We start from the raw sequence: 26,288 nt of genomic DNA on the forward strand, positions 1-26,288 counted from the left end.
TGACATCGCATAAGGTAATACGGTCATGAGTGATAGGAGTAGAATTAGGCCAATCGGCCCATCAATCATGGCTGATCTATCTCCCTCCTAAGCCCATTCTCCTCCTGCCTTCTCCCCATAACCTCTGACACCCGTACCAATCAAGAATCTATCTATCTCCGCCTTAACTATATCCACTGACTTGGCCTCCACAGCCTTCTGTGGTAAAGAATTCCACAGATTCACAACCCACTGACAAAATAAATTTCTTCTCATCTCTTTCTAAAAAGAACGTTCTCTAATTCTGAGGCTATGACCTCTAGTCCCAGACTCTCCCACTAGTGGAAATATCCTCTCCACATCCATTCTATCCAAGCCTTTCACTATTCTGTATGTTTCAATGAGGTCCCCACTCATTCTTCTAAACTCCAGCAAGTACAGGCCCAGTGCTGATAAACGCTCATCACAGGTTAACCTACTAATTTAGTTTAGTTTAGTTTAGAGATACAGCGCAGAAATTGGCCCTTCGGCTCACCGGGTTCGCGCCGACCAGCGATCCCCGCACATTAACACCATCCTACACCCACCAGGGAAAATATTTACATTGACCAAGCCAATTAAAATACCTACAAACCTGTACGTCTTGAGTGTGGGAGGAAACCGAAGATCTCGGAGAAAACCCACACAGGTTACGGGGAGAACGTACAAACTCCGTACAGACAGCACCCGTGATCAGGATCGAACCCGGGTCTCTGGCGCTGCATTCACTGTAAGACAGCAACTCTACTGCTGCGCCACCGTGACTGCCCCACTGCGCCACTGTGACCGCCTGGTATCATTCCTTGTAGCTGTGGTCATCTCAGCTGTGCCATTGCCAATGAAGACAAACTTCCCATGAGCCTTCTCGACTACTTCATCCAGCTGTGCTGCCACTTTCCATGCTATATGACTATTACCCTCTGATGGAAAACCTTGAACACCAATTTAAAATTTCTCTCCAATGACATTCCCCCGTGCCCTTGCGCTGCACAAGGGATTTGCACTTTGTATTGATAGGGTGAATATCTAAGCCAACATTTTGAAGATTATGTAAAATATCTTTAAAGCTTTTGACGTAGATATTTCACTGCAAACTAACTGTAGCCATATACAGTTAACAAGACGAGATATCATGCAGGAGAAAAACAAGGAACTGCAGATGCTCAAATCTTGAGCAAAATGCAAACTGCTGGAGGAACTCAGTGGGTCAGACAGCACTGTTAGAGGGAATGGATAAGTGACGTTTCGGGGCGGGACCCTTCTTTAGAGTCAAAATATTATACAGCTCAGTTTAAAATATTTGAACTTCTAATGAATGATAGTTTCAAGAGCAGTGTCTTTCTTTCATTGATCAGAAGCCAGTGATCGGCCAAAGACTGCCTGTGAGCAGCAGAGGGATCGGTTAGAAGCAGAGGTGAGGCTGCGTGGGTCTCAGCCGCCGCTGGGACACCACATCCCTCAGTGTGATGAAGAAGGGAACTTCAGGCCAACGCAATGCCACAGCAGCACAGGCCACTGCTGGTGTGTGTACGAAAACGGGCAGGAAGTCCCAGGGAGCCGGACACTACCTGGAACCGCTCAACCACGCTGTGGGACGACAGGTTAGTTAAGATTATAATTATATTAAATGACCACTGTTGTGGCAAATATGAGGAGTTCAAAGAGACTTTAATTATAGTTATTGTGAGACTGATTGGTATTTATCAAAGCACCAGTGTGCTGCGTAGAAATTGATTAGCATGATAATGAATGATTCAGGCAACAGTTATCTCTTATGCTTGCAGTGTGCTTCTAACTACTGGTTAAGGTTGAACGACAGATACTGCTGGAAATGCCAGACCACAGGCTATGTTCAAAAGGTCCGGATCTTCTGAGTGTTTCCCCTATCTCTTTATCAGTCTGACCTATTGTAAACACTTTTGGAATATTTCTTGCATTCTTTACATCGGCAGATTGCCCTTTTCCACTGCTGTTCCACTGGCCTCTGCCTTCTCATCAAAGAAATTTCACTCTTGCTCCAAGTTGCAAAATTTACAAAAACGTCTATCTCTCAGAAGCCCATGATTCATCAAGCCATGAAGCTGTACAGCACGGGAACAGGCCCTTCAGTCCTCGGTACATGTGACAATATTAAACCTGAACCGAAACACTTGTCCATGGTTTCGGTTTCGGTTTATTATTGTCACATGTAGCGAGGTACAGCAAAAAGCTGTGTTTTGCATGTTATCCAAACAGATCAGACACTACGCTTAAATGCAATCAAGTTAAGCTCAAATAAAATAGATAGAGAAGATGATGCAGCGTGCAGAATACAGTTCTCAGCATTGTAACGCTTCACTTCCAAGGACAAATCAATGTCCGCAACGGGGTAGAGTGGAACGGGTTAATACCCTAGCGTATGGAAGGACCATTCAGAAGTCTAGAAGTTCATGAGTCTAGTGGTGCATGCTTTCAAGCTTCTGTACCTACTACCTCACGGGAGCAGGGAGGATGAATGACCTGGGTGCGACAAGTCTTTGATTATGTTGGCTGCTTTTTCGAGGCAGCGTGAAGTGTCAATAGAGTCAATGGTGGGAAGTAGAAAGGAGGAACTTCAAATGCTGGTTTACACAAAAAGATTGGCGTGCTAGAGTGCTGAGACGGCATGGATGAGTTGGGCCGAAGGGCCTGTTTCTATGGAGTATGACTCATTGATTCTATTCCTGGGATAATTCCTGATCCAAGTACTCCCAGCACTCGAGGGGAATTGTGTATGGGATTACTCCATTAAGTCTGCCCTATTAGGGAAATCTCACTGGTGCACAAGGGTGACTCACAGCAGGAAAGGACGTTCAATGCTTGGAGTGACATAAATTGAACCAAAATTGGCCCATAGTACCTTTACCCTGGAAAAACAATAACTTTCTACTAAATCTTGAAGAAATAGCGTGGGGAAATGTAATTACTTAGGCAACCCAGTTTGCAGGAAAAGAACCACCCTGAGACACTCAATTTTGGTTCGAACACGTTTCGCATGTTCTTTGTAGTTCATCACCACAGTTAGAACATAGAATAGTCCATCACAGGAACATGCCCTTCGGCCCACAATGTCCATGCCGAACATGATGCCAAGATAAACTAGCCTCCCCAAAATTGCACATGATACATATCCCTCCATTTTCCGCATATCTAAAAGTCGTTTAAATGTCACCATCGTAATTGCCTCCACCACCAGCCCTGGCAGCGCGTTCCAGGCACCCACCACTCTGTGTAGAAACAAAACTTGCCCAACATGTCTCCGTTAAACGTTGCCCCTCTCACCTTAAAAGCTCTGACCTCTCATACTTGACATTTCCACCCTGGGAAAAGATCCTGACCTATGACTATCCTGTCCATGCCTCTCATCATTTTATATCAAGTTAATCCATATTTCATTCCCACCTGCCACATATCTACCCAACACAGATACTCTTTCCAACCTGCGGTCTATGGCCGACGGCTAATTATAGACATCAGCGTCAGCACTCTGGGTTTTAAACAGGTCTTCTCGGTACAATGTTTTCATCGAGAGTTTATTGTGAAGGGCTAATTGCAGAGGGAATGAGCAGGATTTCCATCCTGGTGTGCAAGAGAAAAGATTTTGTTTGGCAATGTGCGATTGCACACAATGTTCCGATTTCATCTTGTGATTGGGGAAAAAAAATTTGAATTGAGGATCAACGATTTTAAGTCTTTCTCGTGCCCACTTCCAAAAGTGTTACCCTCCGCCCCCATTAGATAATGTCGGTCATCAGTAATATTCACCTTTTCCCACCATCTTCTGACATAAAGTGCTTTATTGTCGCTCCCATACATATCCCGTTTAGCCGCACCCCAGGCATGACTGGGATTGTATCAGCTGGTGACTCTGGCCCTGATCTCCACAACAGAACCTTGCAGAACACAAACCCCATTGGTGCATTGTTTCTGTGTCTACTGCGCAGTCGAATTTTCAGCCAACCTTGACCCGTCTGGGTGTGAAAGGAGAGGCGTTAACCTCATCACTGCAAGAGACTGGCAAGGTTATTTGGTGATTGTTTCGGAACCATTTTGTTTCATCAGCAGCTGATGAGCGTCCAAAGTCAGCCTGTGAGCAGCACCAGGAGAGGATGGAAGCAGAGGTGAGCCTGCGTGGGCCGCTTGTTGGACTCCACGTCCCTCAGTGTGATGAGGAAGGGAACTTCAGGCCGATGCAATGCCAGAGCAGCACAGGCCACTGCTGGTGTGTGTACGAAAACGGGCAGGAAGTCCCAGGGACCCGGACACCGCCTGGAACCGCTCAACCTCGCTGTGGGACGACAGGTCAGTCAGGGGTATAATTGTTCAAAATCTCATTGTATCTTCAGCAAACTCGTGAATTGTAAAAGATTTTCATTTTTATTTTAAAGCGAGTCTTGTTTGGAACTTGACCAACCAGTCTCATAGTAGTTTACAGATGAAACGTGAAAACATTTTTTTCAGTCTATTTCGCCTTAAGGATTATTTCTCAAATTTAGGGCGGCACATTGGAGCAGCAGCAGGGTTGCTGCCTGACAGCGCCAGTGATCACGTTTGATCCTGACAATGGGTGCTATCTGTGCAGAGTTTGCAAATTCTCCCTGTGACTGCGTGGGTTTTCTTCTGGAGCTTCGGTTTCCTCCTTCATTTCAAGGTTGATTAGCTTCTGTAAACTGCCCCTAGTGTGTAGGGTAGAACTAGTGTGTTGGTGATTATGGTCAGCACGGACTCAGTGGGCTGAAGGACCTTTTCCCCACGCTGTATCTCTAAAGATAAAACTGGTCTAAATTTAATATCAGTGTACTGTCACCAATGGTCTCAACAATCCATTCTTTATTTCCCTAATATTCACCTGCACTGACCCAGCCTAGATACAGAGGGGAGAGTCTTGTTGGAATCCAATGGCTTACTACGAGCACTCAATGTCTGGGTAAGGTGGGCAGATCCCATCCCTATAAGCCTTTGACATGTTTCCTAGTTGGTCCTGAGGCTTTCCCCACCTCTCAAGGTTGCAATTAATTGTTATAGATGTTATGGGTTACTTTAATTCAGGGACATCAAAATGAAAGCATTTATTTTAATTTTCCTATTGAGTATAAGAGTCAGAAAGTCATGATGCAGCTTTACAGGCCTTTGGTTAGGCCGCTTTGGAGTATTGTGTACAGTATTGTTCAACCCCCCCCCCCCCCCCCCCCCCCCCATTACAGGCAGGATGTGGAGGATTTGGAAAGGGTGTAGGGAGGTTTACCAGAATGATGCCTAGATTATCGGGAATTAATTAAAGTGGTAGTTCTGGCTCGAAGGACCGAATGGCCTACTCCTGCACCTATTTTCTATGTTTCTCTGGAACACCAGAGGTTGCGGGGAGACCTGATTAAAGTATATTAAATTATAAGAGGCAAAGGTAGAGTAGATAGTCAGAACCTTTCTCTTGGGGTGGAAAGATCAAATACTAGACAGCATAGCTTTAAAGTGAGAGGGGCAAAGTTTAAAGGAGATGTGTGGGGCTCGTTTTTTAACACAGAGGTTGGTGAGGGCCTTGAACACCCTGCCAGGGGTGGTGGTTGAGGCAGATGCAATTGTGGCATTTAAAAGGCTTTATGTTAGGTACATGGATGAGTAGGGAATGGAGGGGTATGTATTATATGCAGGCAGATAAGAATTGGTCTTGTTCAGAACAGACATTGTGGGCTGAAGGGCCTATTCTTGTGCTGTACTGTTCTGTTCTAACATTTAAATAATCACTTAAAGTAAATAGTGAAGTTTAAACTAAACTAAACCATTTCAAAATATTATTTCCTTTTCCCGTTGCCTCAAAATCCTTTTGCTCTACAAGCCAACTCTTTCCAGCTTCTACAAATGCATCATGGAAAACATCCTAGTAGGATGCCTGACAGTTTGGTTTTGCAATAGCTATGGCCAAGACTGCGAGAAATTGCAGAGAGTTGTGGATGTAGCTCAATCCATCACACAGACCAGACTCCCCACCATTGACATCATCTACACTTCAACTACATCTACACTTCACGCTTCCTCCGGAAAGCAGCCAAAATAATCATGGACCGGTTTCACCCCAGCCATTCCCTCTTCTCCCCTCTCCTGTCGGACAGTAGACACAAAACCTTGAAAGCACCTACCACCAAATTCAGGAACAGATCTTCCCCTCTGTTATTAGACTACTGAACGGTCCTCCCATAAGCTAGGGTGCATCCTGATCTTCCAACCTACCTCATTGCGGACCTTGCACTTTTTCTCTGTAACTGTAACACTGCAATACTGTAACACTATATTCTGTATTCTGGTATTTTCTCTTTGCACTACCTGTTGTAGAGCTCTTGTGCTTATGTATAGCTTGATTGTACTCATGGTATGATTTGATTTATCTGGATAGCAGGCAAACAAAGCTTTTCTGTGTATCTCGATACACGTAACAATAATAAGTCAATACCTCAATAGGGTCTTGGGTCGTATGGGGAACATAGATCAGTACAGCACAGGAATAGGCCCTTCATCCCACGATATCAGTGCCAAACACGATGGCAAATTGAACTAATCTCCTCTACCTGCACGTGATCCGTATCCCTGCATATAGAAACATAGAAAATAGGTGCAGCAGGAGCCAGCACTGCCATTCATTGTGATCATGGCTGATCATCCACAATCAGTATCCTGTGCCTGCCTTCTCCCCATATCCCCTGATTCCACTAGCCCCACGAGCTCTATCTAACTCTCTTTTAAATTCAGCAGAAGGCAGTGGAGGCCAATTCTCTGAATGCATTCAAGAGAGAGCTAGATAGAGCTCTTAAGGATAGCGGAGTCAGGGGGTATGGGGAGAAGGCAGGAACGAGGTACTGATTGAGAATGATCAGCCATGATCACATTGAATGGTGGTACTGGCTCGAAGGGCCAAATGGCCTACTCCCGCACCTATTGTCTATTGTCTATCCAGTGAATAGGCCTCCACTGTCTTCTGTGGCAGAGAATTCCACAAATTCACAACTCTCTGGGTGAAAAAGTTTCTTCTCACCTCAGTTTTAAATGGCCTCCCCTTTATTCTTAGACTGGTGCCGCTGGTTCGGGACTCCCCCAAGATTGGGAACATTTTTCCTGCATCTATCTTGTCCAGTCCTTTTATAATGTTATACGTCTCCATACGATCCCCTCTCATCCTTCTAAACTCCAGTGAATGCAAGCCCAGTCTTTCCAATCTTTCCTCATATGACAGTTCCACCGTCCCAGGGATTTACCTTGTGAACCTACGCTGCACTGCCTCAATGGCAATGACGTCCTTCCTCAAATTAGGAGACCAAAACTGCACACAATACTCCAGATGTGGTCTCACATATCCATGTGCCTATCTGAAAGTCTCTCAAACACTACATTAAATCCTTTAGTGGGTTTGTCCTGGCACAGGATCTGAAACAGTTTTCCTCATGCAGCTGGGGAATCCCAACAGTGCTAGGATTTTGTGCTGGACTTCTTGTGGCTCTGATGAGTGGAGTGAACAGCATCCTTTTTTGATTAAAGTAACAGTTCTAACCTGAACTGGCAACAATAGTCAGAACGATGTGACCCAATACATGATCAGGTCAGTGTAAATCTTTACATTTCGAAAGAGACCTGAAGAAAATGCAAAATAAAATCAATGATTTTTTCTTTTGTACATATTGTTCCTGTTGGTGTTCCTGATCTGTGCAGTTTTCACCTTTTGTATTTGGGTATTTTCTATCTTTCTTAGATTTATCTCATTTAATTTCCCTTGTTTCAAAATCTTTGACCACGTTTTATATTTCTGTCCAACTACAACAGTGAAATATCCTACATATGGCATACCGGAACTTCTGAAAAGTCAAACGCCATTATTGTGTTTTCTGGCCAGATGACATGTATGTTTATTAAAGATACAGATCGGCACTTTTCTGTCTACAAAATATCCTATACAAATCAGTGACAACCAAGTAAAGTTCTCTACAATTGTTCATCATGCCACCATCAAAGTTCGCTGCATTAATCTCTTCAAAGTTTAAAACACAAATTTCCAAAACTCAGAGCTATGCCTGCAACGAACTGTATGATAATTCTCTCTGGTTAAGTTACTAAATCCTGTTGAATGCAGGTGTTTCCTTGGAAGTGATTGAACTTGGGATAAAGCAAGAAGATGGCTTGTGAAACATATTGAGCAGAGTGGAAGTCCCAAACAGATCAGCCGATAGTCTGCTACTCTAAACAATGTGCGTCCTGGGATTGTGTCCAGGCATTGGGGTCAGGGACTTGCCTACGGATGTAGGGGTTATACTTGGAGAAGTAGTCAAAACAAAGTTATTTTTCATTTGCAATTCTAGATCTGCAGATTAGGAGTGAAGGAGGGCGAGGTTGCATCTTTGGCTGTTATTTTGCCTTGTGTCTGATGTGCTTTTTAATTTTATTTATTATACTTCCAGTGCTTTAATTTTGTTTTTAACTATTTACTAATATTTCGTTAGCCTTCTTGGGGCTTGTAAAAACTAATGTATTAAATGTAATGGCAGAATTAAGAAAAGGCAAGGCTCAGGTCCAGCTTTGTCATCGGTCAAAGCCTGTCAGGATTTCCTTGCGTTGAGCTCCTACACCAGGCAAATATGGCTCTCCGAGGTTGTTCAAAGAGACGTATAGATGTATAGGAATGTGCTGCACGTTAGCCCAAATCGTCCCTGCCGATCAACGTGCTACTTCTAAGCTCGTCCCACTTTCCCACATTAGGCCCATATCTCTCTGAACCTTTCCTATCAATGTATCTGTCCAAATTTTTGAAGATGTGGCCTAAAAGGTCGATGAGGGGAGAGCTGAGGATGTTGTGTACATGGATTTCAGTAAGGCATTTGACAAGGTTCCGCATGATAGGCTGCTCTGGAAGGTTAACTGCATGGGATCCAAGGAGAGATAGCTGAATGGATAGCAAATTGGCTCAATTGAAGGAAGCAGAGGGTGATGGTAGAGGTTGCTTCACGGACTGGAGGCCTGTGATTAATAGTGTGCCTTAGGTTCGGTGCTGGGCCCGTTACTGTTTGTCATCAACATCAATGATTTGGATGAGAACAAACAGGGCAAGATTAGCAAGTTTGCTGATGGTACAAAAGTGGGTGGTTTTGCAGATAGTGAAGATGGTTATGAAAGATTGCAGCAGGATCTGGATCGATTGGCCAGGTGGGCGGAGGAATGTTTGATGGAATTAAATACAGAAAAATGTGAGGTGTTGCGTTTTGGGACCTACACAGTAAATGGTAGGCCTCTGGGTAGTGTTGTAGAGCAGAGGGTTCTCGGAATACAGATGCATGGTTCCTTGAAGGTCGAGTCGCAGGTGGATAAGGTGGTCAAAAAGGCTTTTGGCACTTTGGCGGCCTTCATCAGTCAGAGTATTGAATATGGAAGTTGGGAGGTCATGTCACAATTGTATAAGATGTTGGTGAGACCGCATTTAGAATATTGTGTTCAGTTCTAGGCACCATGTTATGGGAAAGATATTGTCAAGCTTGAAAGGGTTCAGAAAAGATTTACGAGGATGTTGCCAGACATAGAGGGTGTGAGCTCTAGGGAGAGGGTTGAGTAGGCTGGGTCTCTATTCAATGGAGTGTAGGAGGATGAGATGTGATCTTATAAAGGTGTAAAAAATCATGAGAGGTATAGATCCTGTAGATTCATAGTCTCTTGCCCAGAGTAGTGGAATCGAGGACCAGAGGACATAGGTTCAAGGCGAAGGGGAAAAGATTTAATAGGATTTGAGGGGTAACTTTTCACACAAAGGGTGGTGGGTGTATGGAACAAGCTGCCAGAGGAAGTAGTTGAGGTTGGGACTATCCCATTGTTTAAGAAACAGTTAGACAGGTACATGGATAGGACAGGTTTGCAGGGATGTGGACCAAGTGCAGACAAGTGAGATTAGTGTAGCTGGGACATTGTTGGCTGGTGTGGGCAAGTTGGGCCGAAGGGCCTGTTTCCACACTGTATCACCCTATGACTCTAAGTCTACTCCGCCATTCAATCATGGCTGACCTATCTATCCCTCTCAACCCATTCTCCTGCCTTCTTCCCATTACCCCTGACCCTGTACTAATCAAGATACTATAACTATTCTGTCCTCTTCTATAACTCTTCTACATCAGTTTTGTTTATTATTATTGCCACGTGTACTGAGATTCAGTGAAAAGCTTTTGTCTATGTGCTCTCCAATCAAATCGTACTATACATGAATACAATCAAGTCATACGCAAGTACAACAGGTAGTGCAGAGAGAAAAGTACCAGAGTGCAGAACATCGTATTATAGCATTGTTGTGTGACAGTTACAGAGGAAAAAGTCCAGTGTCCATGATGAGGTAGGTTGGAAGATCAGAACTACACCCATTATGAGAAGCTCATTCAGTAGCCTGAGAACAGCAGGGAAGAAGCTGTTCCTGAATTTGTTGGTACATACTTTCAAGATTTTGTATCTTTTGCCCAACGGGAGACGGGAGAAGAACAAATGACTGGGGTGAAAAAGGACCATGATTAGGTTGGTTGCAACCCTGAGGTAGCGGTGGGTTTGATAATGGGGCATCTGGTCTGGTATCTTAAAACTATCGGAACTACGATCACTAGTTGTCCACTGACACCCAGTCAATTGGCCTGCTCTATTTCCCAAGAGTAGGTCAGACTTTGCCCTCTCCCTAAAGCCTATCGTTTGAGTGACCCCACGCACTTACACTATCTACACACACGAGGGATCATTTACAATTATATCAAGCCAATCAACCTGCAAACCTACACGTCTTTGGAGTGAGAAAGGAAACCGGAGATCCCGGAGAAAGCCCACGCAGGTCACGTGGAGAACGTACTAACTCCGTACAGTATGTACCCCATTTAGAACGGAGATGAGGAAAACCTATTTCAGTCAGAGAGTTGTAAATTTGTGGAATTCTCTGCCTCAGAAGGCAGTGGAGGTGAATTCTCTGAATGCATTCAAGAGAGAGTTAGATAGAGCTCTTATGGATAGCGGAGTCAGGGGGTATGGGGAGAAGTCAGGAACGGGGTACTGATTGAGAATGATCAGCCATGATCACATTGAATGGCGGTGCTGGCTCAAAGGGCCGAATGGCCTACTCCTGCACCTATTGTCTATAAAGTCCAATATGACGGTATCTAAAGCCTATTGTTTGATGACAGGAGCACTATAAAAGAAGGGGTGACACAGGATCTAAGAGATTGGTATTTATGTTTTTAATCGGTTCACAACCAGTCTCCCTCTGTTTAATTAGAAACCAAGGAGCATCCAAAGACTGCTTGTGAACAGCAACGACAGAGCCTGCAAGCGATACTTAGCCTGCGTGGGCCGCTGGTTGGACTCCGCATCCCTCAGTGTGACGAAGAAGGGAACTTCAGGCCGATGCAATGCCACAGCAGCACAGGCCACTGCTGGTGTGTGCACGAAGACGGACAGGAAGTGCAAGGGACCCGGACAGAACCAGGAACTGGTCAACCGCGCTGTGGGACGACAGGTCAGTCATCGTTATAATTAAGCAAACTCAACTGTTGTCGCAAATATTGCCTCCACAGTGATTTCTGTTTTAAAGTGATCCAGGCAAGGATGTTGTCTCGAGGGCCTGAGGTGTAAGAAAAGGTTGGCAAGCTGGGACTTTATTCTTTGGCGTGCAGGAGGCTTATGGGTGTTCTTAGAGACGTCTATAAAATTGTGCTGCTACAGTCTAATGAACAGTCCCAACCCAAAATGTCAATGGTTCATGTCCACCAGTGATGCTGCCTGACCCACCGAGTACACCAGCATTTTGCTTTATTTAGATAGGGCGAATGCATAGCCTTTTCCCCAAGATAGGGTGATCAAGAATAAGTTTAAGATGCAAAGGAAAAAGAATTATAGGAACCTGAGGGGCAACTTTTTCACACACAGGATCATGGGTGTAAGGAATGAGTTGCCAGAGGACGTGGTTGAGGCAGGTACATTAACAACAGTTAAAATACATTTGGACGGTTCGATGGATAGTAAAGGATTTCGAGGGATATGAATAAGATGTGAGCCAATGGAACGAGCTTGGATGGGGCGTCTTGGTTGGCATGGAGGAGGGGGACCCAAGGGCCTGTTGCCATGTGCATGACTCCATGACTCCAAAAAGGACGACCGATTATGGTAATGGTGAAGATAGACGCAAAGTGCTGGCGTAACTGAACGGGTCTCTGGAGAAGCAGCATCTCTGGAGAAAAAGGATGGGTGATGTTGCGCGTCGGGACTCTTCTTGATGTCTGTGGAAGTGCGACCTCTCAGTGTGAGGCAGCTGTCAGACGTGCAAGTGTTTGTTTTGCTGGTGCGTTCAGATGCTAATTGAGAGTTACGGCACAAACAGTGGCCTCCTGAGTGCAGTGCTGAACCGTTCCTGGGACCTCGCCCTGCGCTGATGCATCGTTCCTGCTCCAGATTGGCTGGTGGGGTTAGTGATAGGAAGACCCCTCATCTCTCAGGATCGTGCAACAATGAGCTGTATACACTGGGAGCCGAGTCCCTGCTCTCTGCCCATTCTGAGATCTAGAAAACCATGCCACCAGAAGGAAGCCCAGCAACGGTGTGTTTAACGTTTGCGTCACATTTTTTATTTAAGAGCCGGGGTCTGACATCCAGACAGATGTAGATAGGATGGCTTTAGAAGGCTATGGACCAAATGCAGGCAAATGGGACTAGCCCAGTATGCCAACTTAGTTGGAAACAGGGCCGAAGGAGTGTACAGTTCAATTACTCTGACACTATCAATACCACTGGATCAATTTATCATTTGCAATATTGACAGCACTTCACCTGCATTAGTAAATAACTCATAAATGCCACACCTAGAGTCACAGAAGATAGACACAATTACTGGAGTAACTCAGCAGGACAGGCAGTATCTGGAGAGCAGGAATAGGTGACGTTTCGGGCCGAGACCCTTCTTCAGACTGAGAGACAGAGGAAAGGGAAACGAGAGATATACATGGCGCTACAGAGAGATATAGAACGAAGAAGTGAAAGATATGCAAAAAAGTAACGATGGTCAAGAAAGTGATCCATTGTTAGCTGTGGGCTGGGTGAAAACGAGAGAGTTGTATAGAATGGACACAGACCCTTCGACTACCTTGTTCATACCGACCAAGTTGGCTTCGTGGGCTAGTTGGCATTTCACTGCATTTGGCCCATTGCTCTCTAAACCCATTGTATCCATACTTCTGTTCAAATATATTTTAAGTCATAATTTATCCATTTGTAAAGGTTCCTCTGGCAACTAATTCCAGATATAGGCCACCCACTGAGTGAAAAAGTTTAGTTTAGTTTGGAGATACGGTGTGGAAACAGGGCCTTCGGCCCACCGAGTCCGTGCCGACCAACGACCCCGCGCACTTACACTATCTACACACACGAGGGATCATTTACAATTATATCAAGCCAATCAACCTGCAAACCTACACGTCTTTGGAGTGTGAGAGGAAATCGGAGATCCCGGAAAAAGCCCACGCAGGTCACGTGGAGAACGTACTAACTCCGTACAGTATGTACCCCATTTAGAACGGAGATGAGGAAAACCTTTTCAGTCAGAGAGTTGTGAATCTGTGGAATTCTCTGCCTCAGAAGGCAGTGGAGGCCAATTCTCTGAATGCATTCAAGAGAGAGCTAGATAGAGCTCTTAAGGATAGCGGAGTCAGGGGGTATGGGGAGAAGGTAGGAACGGGGTACTGATTGAGAATGATCAGCCATGATCACATTGAATGGTGGTGCTGGCTCGAAGGGCCGAATGGCCTCCTCCTGCACCTATTGGCTATTGTCTACCCGTAGTCAGGATTGAACCCGGGTCTCTGGCAGTATAAGGCAGCAACTCTACCACTGTGCCACCATGCCTCCCCTAATTTGCCCCTGAGATTCCTCTTAAATCTCTTCCCTCTCAACTTAAGCCAGTGCCCTCTAGTTTTAGATTTCTCTACCCTGCGGGAGAAGTCTGTGAATGTTCAGTTTATCCATGCCCCTCATAGTCTTGTACACCCCAATAAAGTCACCATCAAAGCACAATGCTGTGGCATAGATGCTCAATGGAAAAACAGGCTCCAGTGGAATTGATCAGTTTCCCACACAAAGCCACCTCAAATTGGACTTATTTAAGAACAGCAGGATTATTCGTCCACTTTGAAAAAAAAATGCTTTTCTATTATTCACTATTTCAACAGCAGGTTTGTGTTTGTTTGTTCAGGAGCCAGTGATCGGCCAAAGACTGCCTGTGAGCAGCAGAGGGATCGGTTAGAAGCAGAGGTGAGGCTGCGTGGGTCTCAGCCGCTGTTGGGACACCACATCCCTCAGTGTGATGAAGAAGGGAACTTCAGGCCGATGCAATGCCACAGCAGCACAGGCCACTGCTGGTGTGTGTACGAAAACGGGCAGGAAGTCCCAGGGAGCCGGACACTACCTGGAACCGCTCAACCGCGCTGTGGGACAACAGGTCAGTAACCATTATAATTAAATGAAATGACCACTGTTGTGGCAAACATGAGGAGTTCAAAGAGACTTTAATTATTGTTGTAGTGAGGCTCTTGAAGTAATTGTGTGCTGCGTAGAAGTTGATTAGTATGATAATGAGTAATTAAGGCAGCAGTTATCTCTTACGCTTGCAGTGTGCTTCTAACTACTGGTTAAAATTCAACGGCAGACACTGCTGGAAATGCCTGTCTACATCTCCATTGAAAATATCTGGTTCTTGTGCCGGTTTCCCTTATCTCTTCTATCAGTGCGATCTATTGTAAACTCTTTTGGAATACCTCTTGCATTCTTTGCATCCATAGAGTGCCCCTTTCCAGTGCTGTTCCACCGACTTCCATGTTTTCATCAAAATAATTCACCTCTTACTCAAAGTTTCAAACGTCGCAAAATGTTATATTCCTTTAGCCCATGGGTCAGAAATGCATCTGTGGTCAGTGAATGGTACAGCAAAACATGTCAGAATTGTCAGATGGAACATTTAAATCTTAAAGAATGAAACCCTCTCAAAATAAATTGTTCCTCTAATTTCACTGGTCCTGTTTTTGTATTTTTCTTATTTCCAATTGAATTATTTCTATATTTCTTGTATTTTTTCGCCAGCAACGAACCTGTGACTTAAAATCATTGATTTTCACTTCAAATTGTCTTCCCAGTCACAAGATAAGATCAGAATGTATTGTGCAATCACACATTGCCAAACAAATTCCTTTCACTTACACACCAGGATGGAAATATTGCCACATCCCCTGTAATAAGCCCTTCACAATGAACACTCAATAAAAAAAACATTGTACCGAGAAGACCTTTTTAAAATCTAAAGTAGTGACAATGACGCCTGTAATCAAACGTAGACCACAGGTTGAAAATATAATCTTTGTTGGGTAGCACAATTACAAATATTGTGTGAAATTGTCATGTGTTAGGGGCAGAATTAGCCCATTCGGCCCATCAAGTCTACTCCGCCATTCAATCATGGCTGATCTATCTCTCCCTCCTAACCCCATTCTCCTGCCTTCTCCCTATAACCCCTGACACCCATACTAATCAAGAATCTATCTCTGCCTTAAAAATATCCATTGAGTTGGCCTCCACAGCGTTCTGTGGCAAAGAATTCCACAGATTCACTACCATCTGTCTAAAGAAATTCCTCCTCATCTCCTTCCTAAAGGAATGTCCTTTAATTCTGAGGCTATGAACTCTAGTCTTAGACTATCCCACTAGTGGAAAAAGCCTCTCCACATCCATTCTATCCAAGCTTTTCTCCATTCGGTAAGTTTCAAGGAGGTCAATAGACAATAGGAGTGGGCCATTCAGCCCTTCGAGCCAGCACCACCATTCAATGTGATCATGGCTGATCATTCTCAATCAGTACCCCGTTCCTGCTTTCTCCCCATACCCCCTGACTCCGCTATCCTTAAGAGCTCTATCTAGCTCTCTATGGAAATCACACATTCCTCCCTCATCCTTCTAAACTCCAGCGAGTACAGGTCCTGTACCAAGGGGTGTGCACTGCAGAATATGTGCAATATATGAACTAAGATGTTCGGGGTCTTTCAACAAAGTCTGAAGAAGGGTCTTGACCCGCAATGTCACCCATTCATTCTCTTCTGAGATGCTGCCTGACCTGCTGAGTTACTCCAGCACTCTGTGAATAAATACCTTCGATTTGTACCAGCATCTGCAGTTATTTTCTTCCACTTAATATGCCTCTGAAGTTGCATTAGAAATAGTCACCAACTTTGTCCACTGTGGATGTACAAGAAGTTTCATTAATGACTGAGGGATTTCAACTTTTTTTGGTAATTGTTTCGGAACCATTTTGTTTCATCAGCAGCTGATGAGCAGCCAAAGTCAGCCTGTGAGCAGCAGCAGGAGCGGATGGAAGCAGAGGTGAGCCTGCGTGGGCCGATTGTTGGATTCTACATCCCTCAGTGTGATGAAGAAGGGAACTTCAGGCCGATGCAATGTCACGGCAGCACAGGCCACTGCTGGTGTGTGCACGAAAACGGGCAGGAAGTCCCAGGGACCAGGGCACCACCTGGAACCGCTCAACCACGCTGTGGGACGACAGGTCAGTATTTCAGGGTCAATTTTCAATATTGTGGGGGGAAAAAGGAAAAGTTCAAATGCTTGTACTTTGTAAAATCTAACTAAAAAATTGGTGAAGCACCTTAGCATTTTCCATAAAAGTATGACCACACTTGGAGTACTGGGAACAGTTCTGGTTGCCCAACTATAGGATGGAAGTCATTAATTTGGAAAGGATGCAGAAGAGATTCACCTGGATGTTCCCTGGGTTTGCAGGCTTGAGTTATAGGGAAAGGTTGGAAAGGATGAGATTTTTTTTCTTTGGAACGTAGGAGGCTGAGGAGTTACCTTATTGAGGTGTATAGATTGTGCATGATATGGTTAAAGTAAATGTTCACAGTCTTTCCTTGGGTAAAAGATTCGAAAAGAAGAGGGCATAGGCTTGAGAGGAGTAAGATTTAAGAGGGACCTCGGGCATCTTTTCACTCACAGGGTAGTCCATATCTGGAACGTCCTGCCAGTGGAAGTTATACAAATGAACACAATTAAGACTTTTGGAAGACATTTAGACAGATAAGTGGATAGGAAATTTTTAGAGGCCTATGGGCCAAATGCAGGCAAATGGGTCGAGCCCAATATACCAACTTGGTCAGCATGGACAATCTGGGCCAAAGGGCCTGATTCCATGCTCTACCACTCCATGACTCCATCACTATAAAAGCTGATTATTATGGAAGCAATTGGTTTTGGCGTATAATATCACTTTTAATTACAAAGGGCCTACTAGAAGTAGTTGGTCTTGAACTGAAGGTAATCTTGGTTTAAAATAACTCCTTTAACTATCTCAGCTTTCTGCTCAAAGCTCGGGTGCTTTCTTGATTATATCTCTATCCAATCTTCCCATCTTTCAAAGGCCACTTTTACTGCCAACCTTAATATCCATATCTTTTCAACTGTGGTTTCCTTGGTTTCTTTGTGTTCTGAATTAAATTGAACATTAACTCAAAGTTTTTGCTTTGTAAATGTTTTTGTGTTTCCACAATAATTCATAAACAGATGCAATCAGCAGATATAAATTGAGAACCGATGGTAAGACCAAAAAGCTATTTTTGTTTAAATTCCTTCCGTTTAAATATTCCATTCTTCATTTCCCTCCTTGCCAATTGAATCATCAAATGTCAACTGTTTCAAATGCTTTTTTCCATTCATCGTTTTTGCTGTCCTAATAATTTCTCAAGGCTTTACAGTCATGGAAAAGAATCGCAAATGATCTCGGATTGTTTCTGGAATGTCCATCAGTTGAAAACAGGATATGTGATGTCATAGAGTGTGGAAACAGGCCCTTCAGCCCAACTTGCCCACACCAGCCCACTTGCCTGCACCTGGTCCATAACCCTCCACACCTGTCCTATCCATGTACCTGTCCAACTGTTTCTTAAACGATGGGATAGTCCCAGCCTCAACTACCTCCTCTGGCAGCTTGTTCCATACACCCACCACCCTCTGTGTGAAAAAGTTACCCCTCGGATTCCTATTAAATCTTTTCCCCTTCACCTTGAACCTATGTCCTCTGATCCTTAATTCCCCAACTCTGGGTAAATTACTCTATGCATCTACCTGATCTATTCCGCTCATGATTTTGTTTGCAGGTTTTGTCTACAAGTTTATTCCAGGGATTCAGATAGATTGAATCGATAAATTGGTAGATTACTTGCATTGCATTGGGAGGGGGGTCACCTGGAGCCTACAAGTGTATCAAGAAAGAGCATTACAAGGGCTAATTTTAGTGATTGTTTTTAGCTTTGAATCATTTCACAACTAGTTTCTCTTCCTACATTTCAGAAAACAATGAACGCCCTAAAACTGTGTGTGAAGAGCAACGACAGAGATTGCAAATGGAGATGTGGGCATATGAACCTGGACCATTGCTGGGACTCTACATTCCTCAGTGTGACGAAGAAGGGAACTTCAGGCCAATGCAATGTCACAGCAGCACAGGCCACTGCTGGTGTGTGTACAAAAACGGGCAGGAAGTCCCAAACACCAGGACACCACCTGGAACAGATCAACCGCGCTGTGACTTGCCAGGTTAGCCAGTGCTCCATTCAACCAATGCATCGTGTATTTTAGAAAAATAGAAGATGTTGTATTATTTTATGAGGATGTTGCTAGGACTTAAGGGGATGAGAAGTTGGGCAGGCTAGAACTTTGTTCCTTGGAGTGCAGGAGGCTGAGGGGTTATGTATAGAGGTGTATAAAATCATGAGGGAAATGGATAGGATGAATGCCAGGATAGGGTCATTGGTTTAAGGTGAGAGGAGCAACTTTTCCGTACAGACGGTGGTGGTATATGGAACAAGCTGCTAGGGGATGTAATTGAAGTAGGTACAATAACAACATTTTAAAGACACTTGGAAAGATGCATGGATAGGAAAGGTTTAGAGGCATATGGGCCAAATACAGGCAAATGGGACTAGCTTAGATGGGGCATTTTGGTTGGCAGGGAGGAGTTAGGCTAGGGTGTCTGTTTCCATGCTGCATGACTCTGACTCTGGGATGAGTTCAAAGTGATTTCCAGGTTTGTTAAATTATACCTTACTGAACTTTTTAAACCCGTGTGTGTTTGAGGGAAGCTGTTCAGTGAAACTGTTCATGTGTACTCTTGTGGCTATGAAGTGCTTGTCCCTGCTGTTGGATTTGAGTTGTGACATTCGTAACTTTTCTGCCTCCAAATGCCCATTTCCCATGAGTTATTTTGCTGAACTACTCAGACTACTCAAGCTGGAATCGAGCTGTGTGTTGGGGTTATCCAAGCGGTTCATCTGTTCCGAGCCGTGTTCCTCCTCTGCGGAATCTACCTTGGTGGTAGACCTGCGCTCTTTCCTGGCTTTCTGCCGGTCTCGCGCAGGCAGCCGGTTCCGACTGTTGTGGTCCGTGTCCCCCTCTTCCCTTCTGTCACTCTCCAACTCTGCACCTGTATCGGCATCCTGTCTCATTTTGTCGATCGGCTCAGAATACTTCTCAGAGACTGATCCACCGTTGTTTGTCTTTCTTGTTATCAATGAATTAGGCATTTATTAAGAATTTCAACCATGGAAAAAGTGTTCAAGCTCTTGTAAAACTGAATCAGTCCTTGAACGCTACTATGACTATAGACTGTGCCTTCCATTTCACTATGGACTTCGGTTTTACATTAGTATGGTTACCTGGTATTACTGATTATTATTTACTATCTGTGTGAGATTGCATTTATGGGCCTGTTAAGCTGCAGTAAGTAAGAATGGCCTTTTTATGTCACTGTTACATATGATGATTAAACACTCTTATTTCTTTGACATAACTTTTATGTTGCATCAGTAAGCACACTGAGTAATGGATAAACCATTTTAAAAAATGTCTTCAGAAAATTAGACCAACATTATTTTTTTGTGAGTTCCATTATATTAACCTTATTGAATATGGTTATAATATTAACCTCCTTGCATTATTCTTATTCTGTAATCCTTTTCCATAAAAACTAATCACAATTCAAACTTTGTCTAATCACATTATAATATATAAATGTCCTTCATAAATTGCATTTCGCTAAACAAAATACAGTTACCAAGCAGGTAACAGTTACCAGTCCCGAAAAACATTTCTCGAAGTTAAATTAATCTGCGAACCCATCCAAAAATATGAACTTTATTAATTGTTGAAAACATGAACATTGGTGATGTTTCAGGTTGAGACCCTTCTTCAGACACATTTCCAATTGATAATTTTGATAGTGGGGAGGTCAGGCTGTGATGCGACCAGTCAGTCTGCTTTATGCTTTATTAATCAATCTTATTTTGAATGATCAGCAACCAATGAACGTCCCCAGACTGACTGTGAGGAGCAGCAAGAGAGACTGCAAGCAGAGATGAGCCGGCGTGGATCTCAGCAACTGGGACTCCACATCCCTCAGTGTGATGAAGAAGGGAGGTTCAGGGCTATCCAATGTCACGGCAGCACAGGCCACTGCTGGTGTGTGAACGAAATTGGGCATGAGGTTCCAGGAACCAGGACCCCACCAGGAACTGGTCAACTACGCTGCGAATCAGCAGGTCAGTCGGTACTTTCACAGAGTCACAGAGTGATTCAGTGTGGAAAAAGGCCCTTTGGCCCAACTTGCCCACATCGGCCAACATGTCCCAGCTACACTAGTCCCACCTGCCTGCATATCCCTGCAAACATGCCCTATCCATGTACCTGTCTAACTGTTTCTTAAACGTTGGGATAGTCCCAGCCTCAACTACCTCTTCTGGCAGCTTGTTCCATACACCCATCCCCTTTGTGTGAAAAAGTTACCCCTCAGATTCCTAATAAATATTTTCCCCTTCACCTTGAACCTATGTCCTCTGGTCCTCGATTCCCCTACTCTGGGCAAGAGACTCTGTGCATCTACCCAAGCTATTCCTCTCATGATTTTATACACCTCTCTAAGATCACCCTTCATCCTCCTGCACTCCAAGAAATAGAGACCTAGCCTACTCAACCTCTCCCTATAGCTCACACCCTCCAGTCCTGGCAACATCCTCATAAAGGTTTAATTCAGCAAAATATGTCTGGTAGTGGTAGATGTATGGTAGAGTATAGTCTGTCAGTTGTAATGACCTCCCAACATCTGGTTTAGTTTAGTGCGGGAACAGGCCCTTCGGCCCACCGAGTCCGCGCTGACCAGTGATCCCCATACACTATCCTTCTCACCAGGGACAACTTATAATCTTTACCAAAGCCAATTAACCTACAAACCTGTACGTCTTTGGAGTGTGTGAGGAAACTGGTGCACCTGCGGAAAACCCATGCGGTCATGGGGAGAACATACAGACTCTGTACAGACAGCACCCTTAGTCAGGATTGAACCCGGGTCTCTGGCGCTGTAAGGCAGCAACTCTACCGCTGCGTCACTCTTCCGCCCTTGGTTCCATTCATGACTTTTTTTTAAATCATGAGGGGAATAGATAGGGTGAATGCAGAGAGTCTTTTTTTCCAGGATAGGGGAATCCGGAACTAGAGGGCATAGGTTCAAGATAGAGGGGAAACATTTAATCGGAATCTGAAGGGTAACTTTTTCACACAGATGGAACGAGCTATCAATTGTAGATTGTAGTTGAGGCAGGTGTAATTAAACTATTTAAAAGATACCTGGTCAGCTTTGTGGATAGGGAATGTTTATAAGGATAATGGCCAGATTCAGGCTAATGGGAATAGCTTAGGGTGGGCATCTTGGTCGGCATGGACAAGTTGGGCTGAAGGGCCTGTTTCTGTGCTGTATGACTCCCACCTATTTCAGAATGTTTGGGAAATTATACTGATGTCTTTTCTCCACTGCTGTTTCTCTGCCTTCTTTGAACTTTTTTATGTGAATTCCCAACTTGTCCCTAATTTGTATGTTAATTTATCCCTTGTAAATTCCATTTAAATAAAACCTACACAGGCACAATCAACAAAACAAAATCCTACTGTAGCAGGAATATTTCTGTTAATGATTGCTGCCACTCTTGCTTCATAAATGTTTCTAGCCATAGCCGCCCGGGGCCGGGGTGAGTGGCTCCCACTCCCCTTTCCTCTCCCCTCTCGCCCGCACCCGGCCCCGGGGGAGGTTCCGAGCAGGAGAAAAATTGTCGTCGTCCCTATTGTCCCATCGTTCCCAGTGCCCCGGACCATTACCGGACTACAACCCAGCAGGCAGCTTCTTCTCCTCATCATCATCATCATCATCATCATATATATACAGCCGGAAACAGGCCATTTCGGCCCACCAAGTCCGCGCCGCCCAGCGATCCCCGTACATTAACACTATCCTACACCCACTAGGGACAATTTTTACATTTACCCTCCTCCCGCGTCTCCTCCAGCGCCCGCTTCGTCGACTCCAACAAAAATGGCGGCCACTCCCCTTCTCCTCCTCCTCCCGCTCCGCCATCTTGTGCATGCCTCCCACCGCCGCGCTGCCCGACGGGAGGTGTAATCCCAGATCCCGCCCGGCCCCAGCGCACTGGTCAATCACCAGACTACAAACCCCGACACACACACACACACACACACACACACACACACACACACACACACACACACACACACACACACACACACACACACACACACTAATAATAATACAATGTAATAATAATAATACTTAAAATATATTAATGTAAGAATGTAAAATTATATATTGTATATCTTTCAATATATATTGTGTAGGAGCAGCAAGTTGACTAAACTCTCGGCGAAGAGAGTCAATATATATTAATCTCTTGCAGGGGAGGGGGATGTGGGGGGTCTGACTGATGCCTGGGGTTGAGGGAGGAGGTGGGGGTGGGGGGTTGTGGGGGTGGGGGGGGAGTGGTGGGGGGATGGGGGAGTGGGGGTGGGTGGGGGCGAGGGCGAGTGGGGGGGGAGTGGGGGCGAATGGGTGTGAGGGGGATTGGGGGTTGGGTAGGGAAAGATGGAGTGGGTGAGTGGGGGGAGGAGGGGGGATAAGGGGCATTGAGTGGAGGGCGTGAGTGTCCTCGACCAATACAGCAGAGGCGTTAGGTCCATGGCTCGCTCTGGCTGCAGCGCTGGCGCCACGGGGCCGAGGTAAGTGGCACCCTCTCGCCTTCCCTGTCCCCCTCTGCAAGGAATGAGCCCAACAGGTCCACTGGGTCTAGTATTTACATAAATGTTTCTAGCCAGTTTCTTACCTCAGCAACTATGTTCTAGTCAATGGTTATGGGGAAAAGACAGGAAAATGGGGTTAGGAGGGAGAGATAGATCAGCCATGATTGAATGGCGCAGTAGACTTGATGGGCCGAATGGCCGAATTCTGCTCCTATCAATTATGATCTTATGATGATCTACTCTGGACTTGGTTTAGTTCGCACCTTGAACTTGGGTTTTGCCCTAGTATTGTTGATTTTTAATTCATCGTATGATATAATATCTGTGTTATTGCGTTTACAGGCCTGTTAAACTGCAGCAAGTAAACATTTAATTGTGCTGTTGTCGGCGTCTATATGACGATTAGGCATTCTTGACTGTGTCCTTTCTTTCCTCATTAGAACAAATTGAACATCCAAAGAATGCCTGTGCTCGACACCATGAGCAAGTGCAGACGGAATTGAGTGCACATGGATCTGATCCTCCCGTTGGGGTCTACATTCCCCAGTGTGATGAAGAAGGCAACTACCAGGAAATGCAATGTCACGGCAGCACAGGTCACTGCTGGTGTGTGGACGAAGAGGGGCAGGAAGTTCCTGGGACCAGGAGAAGTCCTGGCACCGGTCAACCACCCTGTGGGCAGACGGGTCAGTCAGTTCGAATTATTTCAATGATGTTGCGTGACTGGTGCTTTCATTGTGACGGCATATTGATGCATCTAAAGGGATAAAAACTAGGTTTTCAAAACTTTCGAATTTTTATTATAACAAATATTTTCATATTAAAGCTGAGTACAGAAGATGGGACATTATGTTAGTTGAACAAAGCGTTGGTGAGGCTGCATTTGGAGTATTGTGTTCAGTTTCGGTCACAAAGATTTATGATGATGTTGCCAGGACTTGAGGAACAGAAGCAAAAGTTCACATTTTAGAAGAATAAAAAAATTCAGAGAGCGGCAAAGATTCTTTACATCGAGTGATGGGTGCCGAGGAATGAGATGCCAGAGCCGGTAGTGGAGGCAAATACGAAAATGGCATTTAAGAGGCTTTTAGATGGGCACAGGGATATGCAGGGAATGGAGGGATATGGATCACGGCGGGAAGAGGTGATTAGTTTAACTTAGCATCATGATCAGCACAGACATTGTGGGCCAAAGGGCCAGTTCCTTTTCTATACTTTTCTATGTTCTATGTAATATTTAACAGACACTTGGACATGTACACACACGGCTAGGAAAGGTTTAGAGGGATATCGACCAAACTCAGGCAAATGGGACTAGCCTAGATGGTGCATCTTGCTTGACAGGGACACGTTGAGCTGAAGGGCCTGTGTCCGTATTATAAGACTCTTATCATTGTGGATGTTGAAATGTCATGCTGAAGATTTGTATTTCTGCTAGTTTGAAATGCATTACGTTTTTCCAATTACTCAGCACCGACGGAGGCTCCAAAACCGCCTTGTGCTGAGCAGCGGGATCAGCTGCAAGAGGAGCTCAGCATCCACAGAGCTCGCCCCGCTGTGGGAGTGCATGTCCCTCAGTGTGATGCCCAGGGCAACTTCATACCTCTGCAATGCCATGGCAGCACCGGCCAGTGCTGGTGTGTGGATGAACGGGGCCGAGAAATCCCTGGGACCAGGACTCTTCCTGGCAGCGACCGGCCAAGATGTGGGCTGCCAGGTCAGTTGGTGCACTTCCATTTTGGAGCATGTTGGAATGATTCCTTTTGGGAAGTATGTAATTGCTTTAAGATTAATTCCATTGGTGCTTTGTATGATTTGGCAACAAAGAGAATCTGATACTAATCTTTAAACCATGTATGATTTAAAATTCCATAAACAGAGCTGTACAGCAAAGAAACAGGCGCTTTGGCCCACTTTGTCCATGCTGGCCAAGGTGGCGTATTCAGCAAGACCCATCTACCTGCATTTGGCCCAACATCCTCTAAACCCTTTCTATCCATATATCATGTCCAAGTGTCCTTTAAAAGTCATGATTATTTACTTCCCTGACAACTCATTCCAGATACGGACTATCTTGTCAATGACAAAGTAGTCTCTGAAGACCCTCTTAACTCTCCCTTCTCAACTTACGCTTATGTCTTCTAGTTTTTTAATCCTCTACATTGGGGAAAAAAAGACTGTGAGCATTCACTTTATCCATGCCCCTCGTGATCTTATACACTTCAATAGAAACAGAGAAAAATAGATGTAGGAGTAAATCATTTGGCCCTTTGAGCCAGCACTGCCATTCAATATGATCATGGCAGATCATCTAAAATCAGTATCCCGTTCCTGCTTTTTCCCCACGTCCCTTGATTCCTTTAGCCCTAAGAGTTAAATCTACATCTCTCTTGAAAACATCCAGTGAATTGGCCTCCACGTCCTTCTGTGGCAGAGAATTCCACAGATTCACAACCTTCTGGATGAAAGTTTTTCCTCATCTCAGTCCTAAATGGCCTACTCCTTATTCTTAAACTGTGACCCCTGGTTCTGGACTCCCCCAACATTGAGAACATTTTTCCTGCATCTAGCCTGTCCAATCCTTTAAGAGTTTTATATGTTTCCATAAGATCCCCTCTCATCCTTCTAAATTCCAGTGAATACAAGCCCAGTCGACCCATTCTTTGATCATATGTCAGTCCTGCCATCCCGGGAGCTAACCTGGTGAACCTAAGCTGCACGCCATCATTAGCAATAATATCCTTCCTCAAATTAACGAAAATTGCACACAATACTCCAGGTGCGGTCTCACCAGGACCTTGTAGAACTGCCGTAGGACATCCTTGCTCCTAAAGTCACATTCTCTCACAATGAAGGCCGACATGCCATTAGCTTTCTTCACTGCCTGCTGTACCTGCATGCTTACTTTCAGTGACTGATGTTCAAGCACACCCAGGTCTCGTTGCACCTCCGCTTTTCCTAATCTGACACCATTCAGATAATAATCTGCCATCCTGTTCTTGCCACCAAAGTGGATAACCTCATATTTATCCACATTACACTGCATCTGCCATGCTTCTGCCCACTCACCCAACCTATCCAAG

At 44.7% G+C, this 26,288-nt stretch overlaps 1 protein-coding gene across 4 annotated transcripts in view; it reads left to right on the forward strand.

Annotated features, from left to right (window-relative positions):
- The window catches only part of nid2a (nidogen 2a (osteonidogen)), a 117,687-nt gene that overhangs the window by 76,259 nt on the left and 15,140 nt on the right, over positions 1-26,288 (forward strand). For 2 of the 4 annotated variants that reach the window (XM_078406697.1, XM_078406700.1), the window contains exons 22-30: positions 1,374-1,619; positions 4,099-4,338; positions 11,303-11,542; positions 14,267-14,512; positions 16,382-16,621; positions 18,421-18,666; positions 20,424-20,666; positions 23,646-23,891; positions 24,677-24,922. In XM_078406697.1, coding sequence (XP_078262823.1) covers positions 1,374-1,619; positions 4,099-4,338; positions 11,303-11,542; positions 14,267-14,512; positions 16,382-16,621; positions 18,421-18,666; positions 20,424-20,666; positions 23,646-23,891; positions 24,677-24,922 — 2,193 coding nt within the window. The remainder of the gene's footprint in view (positions 1-1,373; positions 1,620-4,098; positions 4,339-11,302; positions 11,543-14,266; positions 14,513-16,381; positions 16,622-18,420; positions 18,667-20,423; positions 20,667-23,645; positions 23,892-24,676; positions 24,923-26,288) is intronic. The other 2 variants (XM_078406698.1, XM_078406699.1) reach the window with 2 other exon arrangements.

The sequence above is a fragment of the Rhinoraja longicauda genome, chromosome 10 (genome assembly GCF_053455715.1).
Source record: "Rhinoraja longicauda isolate Sanriku21f chromosome 10, sRhiLon1.1, whole genome shotgun sequence".
Lineage (NCBI taxonomy): Eukaryota > Metazoa > Chordata > Chondrichthyes > Rajiformes > Arhynchobatidae > Rhinoraja > Rhinoraja longicauda.